Genomic DNA, 15000 nt, shown 5'->3' on the forward strand with positions numbered 1-15000 from the left:
AAGTTAATTCGAAACACAGTCTATGAAACAACTGACAAAAAAATGCCGGCAGACTGGAGCCTTCCTGCAAAATAACACAAACAGATACTGAAATAAATACACTTGTTTCCAATATCAGTGGCCTAAAGCAAAAGGAATTTTTCAGGTGGCCCCTGTTATAAAGACAGCTCTAGTTTACACCAATATGTGCCTTGCTATCAGTTCTGTTCAACTGTAACCTGATCCAACATCAACAAATGCACAGGACTGATCCCCAACCGAGGGAAGGGCTGTTTGTTAAGCAAAGCAATGCTGGAGTTAGCTTCAGGATTAGTGGTGGCTTAATGTGCGGACGGACCCGCCTCCATCCTCAAAACAAAGAGAACGAGTCGTGCTGGCATTCAAAGCCAATGCACACTGGCCCTTATCAAAGCCTGCACCAGTGCACACAGTGCTAGGCAGGTTTGCAGACTGATGCAATTGTATTGTTGTTGTTTGGTTCAGACTAGAACAGACAACTGCTGCTAAAAGGAAAAGGTTGGGAATTAAAAAGATTGAAGAAATAAGTCAAACGCAACTGTTTTTTTTTTTAGATTAAAAAAAACCACTAACAACTAAAAACAGTATATCTTTATATCCCCTCTGTGTGTATTATTAGATAGACCACAGAGAGCAATCTTTATTTTTAGGTTACGCAGACTGAATCAGTGTATAAAGTAATGCAACAAAGTAATGCAATACTGATCTTTCTTGTACTGCTATTTGCACCTGACTAACCACATGGGTACATGCTGTTCCCCTGTAAGAGGAAGAGACATTATATCTGATGGCAGTTCTGTGGCTTCATGTGGTTATCTAGTGCACTGTTGCTGGCAAGATCCTAAACTAAAAATAAAAGCTACAGTGCAGTTTAATCACAGCACCTCCTAATCAAGCCCCTAAATACACTGTTATTGAGTTTCAGACACTATTGAATAATACATTACAGAGCATGGGAACCCAAACAGCCAACACAATTTTCACCGTATGTGAGAAAAGGAGCAGGACTTGTTTTTTATTAGGAGAAAAACACATTCCTTATTGCTCTGGTTCGCATAAACAATGTTAATGGCATTGCCTCAGGCATCACATCAGTAGAAAACACATCAACGCCCAGTCTCTCCCTCTCTGCCCTCAAACTAAACCACATGCAACCAAAAACTTGTCACCTCTACAAGCAAGTGTGTGTGGGGGGGTGTACATATTATCTACAGTATGCGTACAGTGGTTGTCTAGAAATAAGTAATATAATAATTCATTTTTCTGGTAGCAACTCTATGATATTATTCCACTATCCAATATATTCTGTAACACGATTGCAGGTGCATCCATTGTAGAACAAGCAATAAGCCATTTAAGTTGTGATTATGCTACCGGCTATAGTCTGTCATTCTAGGACTGACTTGTTTGGTGTGCTGGCTGTTCTTAATCAGATCAACTGGCCCGTGTAAACTAGAATGCTTTTCAAATATTTCTACATTAATTCAAGAAAGACATACTGTTTGGCTATTAGAGAGATGAAGGAATGTTAAGCACCTTATAAATTGCTGGCTGTATTTGGTTTAGGTTGTTAGCGTCTATGCATGCGTCTGGATAATACTCATTAAGTTTCTGGACAAATGGATTTGATACAAATAGATTCTAATGGAACACGTGTGCTTTGTTCCGTTTAGGAGCTGTTTTGCATGAAATTGGGCAGCAGTCCACTTTCCAGAACTAACAGCATTACATCATGCTCTTAGTCCTGTGGATCCATACCAACCCTATTAAGATATTGTTCACTCACACACTGATAGCAGCATGAATCAATATGGACTAAATTATTCAGCACAGCTTGTAATTGATCTCAGGTGTAATGACATCAGGAGCCCTCTTGTGGGCCTGGTGTGTACTACAGGTTTCTTCCTTTCGTGGGGTTTTAAGGCACCGAAACGTGGAAAGCGGCATCTTTTACGTGAAATACCATGAAGGAGAAAAGATACTCACCAGTTTCGAAAATTGAATTTGTAGTGAGAGCTGCTCAAAGGAATACAATCATTTTAAAGTTTTAATCTAGAAAGACGTTTTTTAATGGGACCAGACTGACTCCTGCTAATCTTCTACTGCAGCAGCAGCTTTCTGTGCCCTTCATTTCAGATAGAACCCAGACACTTTGCATTTGCGTTATTCCTTTTTCCTACTGCAAGAGAAGGGCACAGGATGGCGTAACAGGGCATTGGAAAGAGTCAAGAAATAAAACAATACAAAAAAATGGTCCCCAGTGGGGAGATGTGTATTTTAACAGGCTGATGCAAGTTCTTTTTCTTGGGAAGGATGAAATCAGAGCTCTCCCTAAAGACCGAACGGACATGAGTGCCCTTCTAAATAGCTTCTAAATTGGAATTTTTGTGCTTCCCATATAACACATGGTTACAGGTTTCATCTCCGACTCTGTAGTTCCCAATTTTACTTTTATACTTTCAAAATGAATAACAGAAAATGCGTTTGTGGCACAGCCAATTTTTTTTTCCCCCCATTAAGCACTAAGTGCTCTTTGCTGACCCACAATCAAGCACTTTCAGCCAAAGACCTTTGTTAATAACCGCTGCGCAAACCATTGAAGAATGTATTATTTTAAATTGCATTCTTACTTTACAAAGGAAAAGCGAACCAGTTTCAAGAGAACATTTCATGCTGTCTATTCCGAGTTTGGCCCATTTTAAAAGTGCTTTATATGTGTTTAGTTGTTTTAAAAGTTGAATTTGCTTCATCCTAGTTTAATTAGTAATTGTGGTTTGCATTACATGTGCAATGGTATACCAAAGTAGGCTTATGAATTCCATTTAAGTACAAAGAGTGGCAAACAAACATGCTGCTTATTATTAGCATGAACTATAGGTTAAGCAGAAAACAACTTAAAAAAACACTTTATTGTGTACACTGGAATACATTTTAAAGTGCGCACTTTGACAACATATAAAAAAAAAGTCTACTGTTTTACATTGCATTATTTTCGTGTCGTGAGCTGTTTTATTAAAAATAATGGTTAGCGATATGACTTTCTTTTAAAAATATTACAATATTAAAACGTGTCACTGAGCACATTAGGTAGCATAGCAGGGCTGCCTCAGAATCAATTCATTCCAGTTATAATAGGAGCCCCCTCTGCTGGATTAGGTTGGTATTGACACTGGGATTGGAGAGATGCTGGCCTATAGGCACCCACTGTTTTACTATTCTTCAGTCTATGCTCTTCCCTATCAAAAATGATGCCTAAATCATGAACCCCACTGCCCAGAGGAGTATAGTATATCCATGATAAACCTACAGAACCGAATTCCACCACTTAAAACCCTTGTGATTCACAATACTGGTTCATTAACCACCAAACCCCCTTGTCAACAACACAAAACACGTTTTTTAAATAGAGATCCCACTATAGACGTAGCAGTGGTATGAATACCCCGTGTCGAGTGAGCAGCCTGTGTGTTTCCTCCAGCTCTAATCTCAGTCTCTGGGGTGTGCAGCCTGTCCCTGTCCCTGCTGCCTGTTCCTCTCCCAGGATCTCCATGGCGTGAAGCAGGACCGTGGCTCTCACAAACAGTGCCGTCACAGCAGAGTGGAGCCGGGGGCAGCCCAGTGCGGACAGAGGACCGGGAGCAGCGGCAGCACCTTCGGAAACAAAAGAGGCTGCCGATCAGTGTGAGCAAAGGAGCTGCTGTAGAAGTGTTTATGTGACAACTGTGATTGAAAAAGATCTACGCCCATTTTTAGATTGTATAATACAGCAAGGTACTGCAGTGCAGGTATCTGTTAACCATTAGTTGACCGTTGGCAGCAAAAGGAGACGTCCGAACCACAATCAAAAGCCAAAGGTTCCTGTTTACCTCGGCTGCACCACAGCTTGCAGCAGCCCACGTTCTGCAAGATCCCTGCTGCGTTTGTTGTTATCCAGTGTGCCACACTTTCTCTATGGTCTGAGGAGAAAGCCATCTTCTCTATGAGCTGCAGGAGGTACGGCAGCAGGAGCTGAGCAATGGCAGCAGGCTCTGCAAACACATTGGCTTCGTCCTGCTCATACAGGCTTACAGACCTAAACAAGGGGGTCAAGCACACTTCAGCGTTGCAGCTCAAAGTATTTGAAAACTGCACCCATGAAACATGCAGACAAAAGCAGTGAAAAATAAAAAATAAACTTCATATTACACATATTTTAGGATAACCATAATATACCAGGGGTACATTTCATTCAAAGTCTTTATTTCACAAACATTGTAAATGGAGAAGGGCATCCCTGTATGATGAAACAATGCAAATCAATAACACAGTGGTTTGAGCCAATCTCAGGTTTTACTGCGAGCTTAATTAAATCAAAGCTCACCTAAAAGCTGCTGCATTGAATTACACTCCTGTTAACAGCTGAAGAGGATAAAACTGTGAGGCTCCTCTTTCCATCCCTGATGTGCATCTGCAGCATGTTCAGATATCTAATACTTCCATACAGTGGACACTCACTCTGCCTCCTCCAGCTCCTGCAGCACACTGCCCATGTCTGACCCAGGGAGATGAGACAGGAACAGCTCCAGGGTCTCCCGGCCGGCCCCGAACTCCTGCAGCAGCAGCTCAAGCAGGCAGAGCAGCCCCTTGCTGCTCTGAAAGTGGAGGCAACTCCTCTCCCCCGGCAGCTTCCTCCACAGAGAGTTCACCAAGGATGCAAATTTAGCAGCTTCTCCCCTCACTCGGGGATCTTCATCTTGTAACAGGTAAACTCCGGTGTTCACTAGCCTGAGGAGAGGGAGATGGAAAGGGTTAGTAAGTGGATGACCACATCTATCGACAGGGATGTGCACTCCCCCTGTTTGTTTGCTGTTGCTTTATTTTGCAGTGTTGGTATAAGCATAAACAGATCACAAAATAAACCAGCTTGCCATTTGCACTATTTTTATGGAATGTTACTGCACTTGTAGGAATATTAATGCATGTCTGTCACTGTTTTTGTCACTTAACAGCCTAGGAGATGACAAGTGTTGTTAATTAGGGACCTAAGTACTCATGTTTTTATTTTATACATGTGTTACATCTTCAGCACTCACTTAACAAAACAATAGTTATGTAACCCTACTGCTTCCACAACATAGCTAGCACAGTGTACAATTATCTAAAGTAAATCAGATTTGTTAAGAAAGTCATCTGCAAGAACAATAACATTGACTCAATTGCAAAAGAACACGCCGCACTGTGCTATTTCCAGCTAAGCAAATAATGAGTCATACAGCACCTCCTAGCCAGGGAGGGGCGTGGCGCAGGTGTGTTCAGCGTCTTGTGTACCAGGGTAACTCCAACGAGCTGCAGGGACCTGGCTGCTGCCAGTCTCAGGGTCTCTGTGGAATCGGGATCACTGTACCTCTCCAGCAGCTCACACCAGCGCTCCAGCAGAGCAGCGTCCGTGCTGGGAAAGAAGACAAAAGAAACAGAGGACCCAAAGCAAATCAGTGTGGCTTTCACCAGACTGAAAAATTAAACAGTGTAAATCTTTGATAACCCGCTGCTCTTCCGAAACAGCGTGAGAGAATTCTTCTCTGTATCGCTCTGGATGTGTGCTTTGATTTAAGGATATACCATCTATCTTTAAATTAACGCAGCAGTGTTTATTTTACACTGCCTAAAACAACTGCCACATTTATTTAAAGGTGGCGCATATTCGAGGGCAGCGTTTGTTGGAAGTAGTACGGTTTGAGGGCGGCGACCCTCTGTCCAATATGGTCAATCTGTTTCTTGTTTATTTGTTTCTTATTGAATGCTCCTCACCTGTCAGCGAGCAGCAGGCTGGCGGCACAGAGAGCGTGAGAGAGAAGATCAGGGCTGCTCTGAGCACGCTCCAGCATTGACAGCAATGTCTCCACACACTCCCCCGAATCTGGCTCTGACAGAGGGGCAGGACCCTCAGACAGGACAGGGCAGCCTCTAATCTGCCCCTCCCGATCAGTCACTCCAGTCATCACCACAAAGGCCTCCAGGTAGACCTTCAGATATTCCCCATTCCTCTCCTCCAGCACAGTCTGCAAGTTGTCCTGAAACAAGCAGATCAAAGGTTTCCAGAAACAAAAGAAAAAGAAAAATTTTAGACAACTGGTTCATCAAGAAGTCTTTGTAAATGTCTTTTGTACCCCAGCGATGGTAAAACTGAAGGCAAGTTTATTCACCTGAACTTCATTTATTTTACCTCTGGTTTCACAGACTAATTTCATTAGCACTAGTCTTGCTCTACCTTAAATAAGGTAACATTAGATAGTCCAAGATTAGTGCTAATCAGGGTCTGTAAAACCAGCCTTATGCATTACAAACTACACTTTGTTAAAGATGGAAGGCTGGAATAACAGTACCACCTTTAACCTTTTCTTCAGCACGTTCCACATCCGTGTGCATTTCCACCTCCGTCCCTCAGTTATCCAGGAGACGACCGCTAATCGGATGTCAGGGTCTTCCATCATCAGAAGCTGGCTAGCCTGGTCTGCCTGCTCAGCAGGTCCTGTTCGGACAGCTTCGTCACAAAGAAAGCGAGCAGCAGCCTGACGAAACACAGCCGATCCAAGCTGTGTGGAGCAGGAACAGAAACAGAACATTAACAGTGTAGGCACAGCCACCTCATCACACCCATCTCCACCTCCAAGATGGAACTGGAAGCAGAACTAGAGTCGCAGGGAACCACTCTGTAGAGTTAACAAGATTATGAATGTTCTAAAGAGAAGACTATCATGGAAAGAAAGCAGAAGGTTCATAGAAAATAATGCCCTCGAGTTCTGTAGAGCACTAAATCACTAAAGAGGGAACTGCTGTGCTGTACCTGTAACCTGCATGTGGGAGTGTGGAGCTCTTTTACTAACACCTCCTGAAGATGCTCCACGAAACTCTGGCTGCAATTTCGAATCAGCATCGTCGCCACACGGAGACAGGCAGAGCGGATCAGAGGGCACTGCTTGGAAGACATCACCAGCCACGACTTGGATTCAAACTGAAGCACCAAGGACTGCATGGCATCCGGCTGCAATCTGTAACACAGAAGCAGAGCACAAGCTAACTAGGAGCCATAGAACACAGGGAAATGTTTACAGACTCTAAAGCCACGGTGACAACGGCTGTTTGAAAAACGAATGTACGAACCCAAATCCGTTGGGAAAGACTAGCAAGTACAGCAAGGAATCTGTTTTTAGTAGATGGGCGGACCTTGTATTGAAATACGATCTTAACCCCTCTTACTCATTCGTGTCCAAGGCCCTGGCTAGCAAGGCCTCAATCTGGAGAAGCTGCCCATGCAGGTGATTGTGAGAGCAGGGGGTCTTCCTGCCCGGTAACTCGTCAACCAATCGGAGGAGGACAGTCTTTTGCTCGGATGGGGACACCATGGCGACCAAAGCTTTGGCTGCCATGACTCGCACTGCGTGGATAGGACTGCCTGCCAGCTGGAGCAGGGGATCAAGAAAAACCGAAAGGGATCTGAAAAAACAAAACTGCAAATAACAGCAATCCAGAAACCACAGTCTTGTCTTTTATATGGCAGTAACATACTTACAAAAACAAACAGGACTACGGGAGGGATCCTAATATAAAGTCATAAAAGCGTTACAAAACACCGGTTCACTGTAACAGTGGTGATGCAACTCCATACTCATGGAACAAATCTTTTAAATCCCAATTGGAGCCTTTAAACCCTAGAGCTTTAAGACTTGGAGTCAAATTTATTACACCAGGTATGCGGTGCAACTAGCTCTCTCTAAAAGCTAAACTAAGAACTGCTGCACAGGGAGTAAATCAGCTTCACTAATGTCAAATAGTATAGAAAACTACAAAGCATAGAAATAAAAAAAAAAACTGTACAGAATAACCATAAGGGACATGTACCACATGGGTTTTTAAAGCCTTGGTTTCACACACTCCAAGTTATCCATCTAGTATTATACAGACATTAAACAAAACCTCCCAGTTTAACCAGGATAACACCAGGACCTGTATGAAGGATTGTAAGGACTCTACCTTGCTTCGTCTTCAACTCCAGGCTGCAGCCTGGCCAGCAGAGTGAGCACGGAGTGCAAAGAGGGGAAGAGATGCAGCCTGCCCTCCCCAGACCCCTGCCCAGGGTCTCCAGCACGCTGCAGCTCCTGCAGGAGGAAGCCCTTCAGCTCAGGGTAGTGGGTGAAGAATGCCGCGGGAGACATCCCATTCTGAGCAGAGCTGTCATGCCGGCTACGCCTCTGCCCCAGCATTCGAGCACACAGAGCACCTGGGAATGGAGCAGGGAGCAGGGAGCCATCAAAAATAACACACCCAGGAGCACAGCAAACCGAAGCAGCAGGGCGTTATCAGAAATAATCTACTAATGAAACAATCCCTTGTCTAAAAAAATGTATTACATTTTTTTTACTGTACAATTAGTTTATCAAAGGTTTAAAAGGTACATAGGGTCATATCTTGATTAAACAAAAAACAAATCAGGTGCTGTTTGAAGATTATTTTATTTAACTGTAACAGCAAAGTAACTCAACAGGTAAGACTTAAGGAGTTATAAAACACAATAAACAAAAATCGTAAATCATGCCAACAGCACCACCTACAGTTCCTGCAGAGAACCGTCAACTGGAGAGTTCTTTAGCTATTACTTGCAAGGTGCAAAGTAAAATACTGCTGATGCCAAGGGCCTGATTTTAAAGCAAGCTCTCTGGATTCTTTTAAGAGAGAAATAAAACAAAACGACAGTATAACATGCCAGGAAACCACCGAGAACAATAAGAGAACTGCTCCTTTCTGCAGCGACACTGTTTCTATTTCTGTCGTTATAGGGTTGTTTTTTTTTTCATATGTGCAGCAAAGCGAGTTTGTGGGTCTTAATGCATCTGGTGCACAGGAAGTAAGTCTAAAGGGTGGTGGCAGGATAAATGAGATTCACCAGAATCAAAACAAAAATGTATTCTGGAAACATAATGATCTAAAGCAAAACCACAAGAGGCTGTTTTTTTAAAAGGTTTGGTTATTGCCCCTTTAAACAGAGGCACTTACTGAAGAGCTGGATTGCTGCGTTCCTCATTGCCCAGCAGGGAGAGCTCAACGCTTTCAAAGACAGGATTGTCATTGCAGTAGCAAACTGCAACATGGCTACTCCTAGTCCTGAGCCACGCACCAGAGTCTGCAGAATATGCACGGCACAAACCTGCGGAGGTGTGTGGGGGGGGGGGGGGGGGGGGGGTTCAGGAGAAGGGGGGGGGGGGGGGGGGGGGGGGGGGGTGGGGGGGGGGTGGGGGGGGGGAGGGGGGGGGTGGGGGGGGTTTCAGGAGAATGAAAAGAAAGAGCCCAAAGAACTGGTGTCATTGTTTGCAGAATGATTCCCATTGCTGCTGCTGCTGCTGTACTTGTATCCTCTCTGTTTGTTGTGTTACAGTGACATAAGCACTAATATGACCCAGCTGTAGTCGGGTGCACTTGAACAATGATCCTGACCATTACACGTTGGTGCACCTTGTATTGGGATCAGAACTGTAACGCATACAGCAATTCTGACACGCCTGTGAAAGTGGAGGATTTTTCTTTTTAAAGCAGCTGAACACACATGGTAAAAACTCTCAGCTTAGAAAACATTCATCCTGAAGATATACTGTACTGTGAAGGGAGGACGCATAAAGACAGTTGTCTGTGCATCTGTACCTGCTGCAGGTCTAGGGTCTGATCCCAGTCGTCAGGGAGAGGGGTACCTGCGATCTCCAGAACCACACTCATGCTGCGAGCAAGCAGTGGACGGGACTTGCTGGCTTCTTCTCCCGCTATGATGCACAAGATCAGCATCGGCAAACCAGCGGCCCGCCGCGTGACTGAGGAGCTGCGGGGAGTGTTCAATACTGACAAGCCCTGGGAAATAAGACAACTTTTAGTACAGTCTGCTCTTGACAGGGCTTTAACACATGAGCTCTTTCATGAATGTTAACAGGGATGTTGAACTGATCTAGAAAATGTTCATGAATAACAAATCACTCACATTTAAACAGCTCTTGAGTTCAAGCGTTCAGATTCCACAAACATTCTTGGCTTTAAGTTAACCCGCACTGTTTGAAAAGCTTGCTCTTCTGATGCAGTGTTAGCTCATCAAATCCGCAATAATATTATTAATAATAAATAATAATAATAATAATAATAATAATAATAATATTTCTACTCCAATCTTATGTTGTGAACCCGGCCAGTCATCTGTCTAGGCAAAAATACAAAGAGGATTGATCACAAATCTATATAAACTTTGGAACTAAGTAAGAATACCTGCTCCAGCATGCGTCTAGGAATGGCCTTCATGTCTGGGTTATGATGATTCAGAAGGACCGAGCAAAACTTTGTGAATCCAACACAGCATCCTTCCACAGCTCCCTGAAAAGAAGGATTGCACATAGCGGTGAAGACTGAACACCCGTCCCTATGAATTCACTAAAGAGCCAGGCTGACGTTTTTCTACAGTGCGTTGGTATTTTTTTGCCGTGAGTCCTCCTTACCCAGTGTCGACACTTCAGAAGGATCTCCTGAAACACTTTTGCTATTGTCTGTAGATCCTCTATTGAGAGCAGTGACCCTGTGGTTGCAGTAGGGGGCGCCAGTGCTTTTTCCACAAGGTTGCCGAGCAAAATTCCAATTTCCTTTATAAAAAAAAAAAAAAAAAAAAAAAAAAAAAAAAAAAGGAGTACATGTTACACACAGACGTTTCAATTCAATTGATTCCAAGTCATTTGATGCATTTTGCTCTGCAAGTTATGATCTACAAACTGGCTTTCTTGGGTAAATCGGGATCACCAAAGCACTGTACAGACGTAATGTTTGGTCTTGTTACAACAGACTTGGCAGATCAAGCAACTTTTTAAAAGGGTGTGTGTTTCCACTAACTATCATTAACGACCTTGCAGAATCCATGATCAGGAGCTTCAGTCTCCCTCCCTGTTTTAATGGAACAGTCCTTTACCTTCACAGAGACCCAGCAGCAGGTGAGAATCAGGCTGTGCTCCTCCGACAGCAGCACAGCATCGCCCCCATCCTGCTGCTCCAGCCCCCTCCCCTGAGTGATCAGAGACTGGATGGCGTTTCCCATGTCAGCAAAGGAAGGGGGCGCTTCTGCAACACAAACAAAGAGAACCTTTGACACAGCCAGCAAAATCAGAACGTTCATTAATCTTAGAAGTTTCAAAATGGTTCCATAGAACAGTCATCCTCCTATTCCATTACCTTGTTCTTCAGCTGAATTGCTCTGGTTTCCATACAGCACCCCCAAAAGGAAAAGGCTGATCTTCCGCACTGTCTCCACTAATCTGGATAGTATACCTTGCCCATTTGTTGTTGCTTTTTGGATTGAAATGAGAGCATCTGGGACTTCCACTAAATATTTCTGTAGTGCAGTGATAACCCCTTGATAAGAAGATATATTGCAAAAAAAGACATATGGTTTAAATAATGAAATGCTGACCTGTTGATCTACATAAAACTAACAAGATGTTTTATTCAGTTTTATTTTGGGGTACAGATATACAGCACAATGTTACAAATGCAGCTCTAAAATCTATTGACCCGAGGCAATGCACATAAGAGGACAAGCACTGAAGCTTACGCTAATAGATCATCGTTATCAAATAGGATGCCCTTCATTTTTAGTAGTTAATTTGCCTGGAACACAAACGCAGGCACACAGCCCGCTCTTACCGTGAATTGGTCTGGTCCGAGCAGCCTGCAACATATCCCTTGCTGCTGTGATGCAATGGTCATCTAACTCACACAGCAGGTACAGCAGGAATGAAACCGATTTTACATCTTGTGCTGAATCATTCCTCTCTTTACAATTGTTCTCCAGAAGTGAAGAAAGAGTTTCCGACCTGAAAATAAAAAATAAAAAAACATGTAATAAAGAGCCATTGCCTGCAGATCTCCATAATCCCTAATTATTACAATTGCTCAATATCTCAGGGATCCATGTCATCTTTAGAAAATAGATGGTAGGTAACACCCCAGGAGACCTTCCCACATGTTGCAGACTCCAAGCATGCCCAGCCTGCAGGAGTTGCTCCTTGTGGCTGTGTATACATCTTGTTTGTATTGCCTATATGTTTATGTACATCTTACTTTTGATAAACTATCTTCATCATGATAGCTCCGGCCTGTGCTTCTTGCACACGGGGGCTGCGCATGGCTTTCCCAGCATGCTCTAGCAGGGCGGCTGTCAGGGTTTCAGGAAAGCAAAGGGGGAAAAACTTCACAAGCAGCTCCGCAGTCAGCTCTCGGATCTGAGATCAAAACAACAACGGTTGGTTTTACTAACACAGCAACCAGGGACTGGGATTCTGAGATTCGTCTTGTATTTAACATCCTCCTACCTCATTTGTGCTGTCGTGCAAGCAGCCGAGAAGAACCAGCAGATTGGCCTCGGTGAAAAAGTCCCAGCGTCCCCTCTCCCTCGACCAGTTTATCAGAGCGCACATGTTCTCTTTGAAACAGAATTTGGGAGGGTAAGAGCAACAGGGTTATTAGGCTGGCAATGGGACTTGAAGCCTCTAAACTTCCAAATACTGTGCAGGTCTGTATCTATCACAAATCATGTTCAGTCTGGTGGAGTGAGCTGTGCGGTCCAAGCCCCGCTGTTCACACTGACCTGGAGGCTGCCCTTTCTTCTTGTCTGGGGTCCAGCTGTCAGTGCAGGTCTCCAGCACAGCTGCCAGCAGCAGCAGGGCCGTCTTCTTCCTCTGGAAGTTGAGACCCGGAGCCAGCGAGGAGACCGCTAACTGCACCAGCCACTCAACAAACTCTGAAGGGCAAAAATACATCACAACAAGACCCGTATTGGCTTGCAAGTGGAACATTCTTCATAATGCACCGTTAAAGCTTCAGAAGCTTCTGGTGGCACAGCTAAGCTAAGCATTCCGCAGGTGGCTGGACAAGCTGAGCTGTGGTTCAACACTGAGCTTGCTGAGATGGTTAACAGCCAATTCTGAGCTTCTCATTACTGAAATCAGCTCCCTGTGGCAGCAGGATTCACTGGCTTGAAGACTAAATGTTTCAACAAGCACTTATTACACCAGAATTTCTGCACTATCTCAAATGATTAGCCTGTATCTAACAATCTCTTCAACAGATCACTGGTTTCTCTTAATGGAACATAATGCATTTCTACACTAACAGTTTTACTGGAATGCTGACGATACAGCGAGAGAGCGCAAGAGAGACAGACTGCATATGACTAACAGAGCTTACTCTAGTTGATCTTGCCCTCTTGGTAAATTGAAATGCAATCTGCCATGAAGGCACCAAATCCTAATATTCTGGATTGAGTAACAGGTCCTTGGTTGCAAGTCCTTTATTTTCAATAACCCTACCTCTGTTTAGTTTATTGTTCTCTGCGAAGTCTGACTTCTAATTAAAATCCATCCTCTTGAACTGCAAACGACTTTAACAAAGCTTGTATCACTCTATGTGTGTAGCGCCGGTCCAGCTTTGAGGGTTCGATTTGAAGCTGTCACAGCAATAAGGAGCAGTCCCCCTCCTTCAGTGCTCACCTACTCCCTGAGACAGCACACTGACTGGCTCCATGCTTTCCATCGAGTTCTCCCCTTTCCTGCTGTTGGCTTTTCCCTTTCTAAGGCAGGCAAGGCAGCTCTCCCGGATTCGAACGAGGGCCTTCTTCATCGCGGCCTGGAGTAGCTGCCGGAATGGAGACGAGTCGCAGGTCAGGTTCAAGGGGAGGAACTCCTTCAGCAGGCCCAGCTCCAGCTGTGTCAGAGCCTGGTTGGTCTTGGGGCTGCAGCAGAGGAAGCCCAGGGCACCCAGACGCACAGCATCATCCAGGGAGTGCAGCCCGAGCCGCAGTTTCTCCAGCACCGTACCCTCTAGGGGCAGGGGGCCTGTGGTCACCATCCTCTGAGCGCTCAGCAGGGTCACCCATGCACGGAGGTGCCCGGGGCTTGAGAGGCTGAAGCTGGCAGTCAGGACCTTGAAGGCAGCCGGGAACGTGCGCAGCGTCCAGGGTAGAAGGTAGCTGGAAGTGTTGTTCTGCAGGAGGGTTACCTCGGAGGTCAAGGCCACGGATAGGGTGTCCAGCCAGTGCCGTGCCCACTCCTGTGCCAGCTCTGTCTCCAATAGGGTGTGGTCTGCCTCAGCGCACAGCTCCTGCCTCTGCCGCTGTATCATTGTCTTGTAGACCTCGGAGGCGCACGGAGACAGGTAATTGGTGGAGAGGCAGTTTAGAAGGTGACGGGGGAGCTCTGTGAAATGCTCCAGGACCTAAACCCATAAATGAAAGTTATAACATGGTACTGGTCAAACTAACAAAAACAATGTATTATTTAAGCAATTCCCCTGAATTTTCAATGCATAGCAAACACCACTTTGTGTTATAATAATATACTAACATGCTTACCTTGCCCGTTCCCAGGTATGGGATCAGAGCACACAGGGGGAAGTATTTCGCTTTAGCCTGCCAGGGCAAGGCTATCACCCGCTGCAGTAAGGAGGTGTAAAGGGGCTTTTCTGTATCGCTGAAGCGCTCACACTCCAGGCTGTAAATCTCTAACAGCACTCGAAACGAGTTGTAGACAAACTCAGAAACTCCTTCGACCTGTGTGCAGAACAGAAAAGACAAAGTAAATGACAGGCTTCATGTCCGTCTAAGCATTGTCTTCTGTACCGAAACGTGAAGTCTTACTGGGCTTTCTGCATTGTTCCAGATTAGCTGGGTCACTTTGTGTATCAAGCTGGAATTCTCGGTGAGCAGCCGGGTCCCCGTCACCTCCCAGATGTCCTCTAGACACTCCTTGACACAGCGCAGCCAGCTAGAAAACACTGCAAACATTCACAGAAACAACAGGACAGTTAACCAGAGTACAGATCCCTCGCAAAGGACACCTGTATTTTGGTACTGACATCCGAGTATCTAAATACAGTAGCGTATATGTCAAGAGTAGGACTACAGAATGCAGAATCGTTTCTCAAATGGTTTTA

General features: G+C 44.7%; 1 protein-coding gene across 1 annotated transcript; it reads right to left on the minus strand.

Annotated features, from left to right (window-relative positions):
- Positions 1-2918: 2918 nt before the first annotated feature.
- si:ch211-225b11.4 (thyroid adenoma-associated protein homolog) lies at positions 2919-14851 on the minus strand. Its single transcript, XM_041240047.1, has 22 exons — positions 14705-14851; positions 14420-14617; positions 13560-14283; positions 12659-12811; positions 12384-12493; positions 12133-12293; positions 11716-11885; positions 11245-11424; positions 10985-11133; positions 10524-10664; positions 10297-10401; positions 9691-9891; positions 9049-9199; positions 8029-8275; positions 7255-7491; positions 6842-7046; positions 6384-6590; positions 5806-6068; positions 5276-5446; positions 4513-4782; positions 3885-4090; positions 2919-3669 (listed from the first exon to the last, which is right to left on the minus strand). Exons 1-22 carry the CDS (start codon positions 14849-14851, stop codon positions 3434-3436), a joined length of 4632 nt encoding a protein of 1543 aa, XP_041095981.1. The 3' UTR covers positions 2919-3433.
- Positions 14852-15000: the final 149 nt, after the last annotated feature.

The sequence above is a fragment of the Polyodon spathula genome, chromosome 58 (genome assembly GCF_017654505.1).
Source record: "Polyodon spathula isolate WHYD16114869_AA chromosome 58, ASM1765450v1, whole genome shotgun sequence".
In the NCBI taxonomy this organism is placed as follows: domain Eukaryota; kingdom Metazoa; phylum Chordata; class Actinopteri; order Acipenseriformes; family Polyodontidae; genus Polyodon; species Polyodon spathula.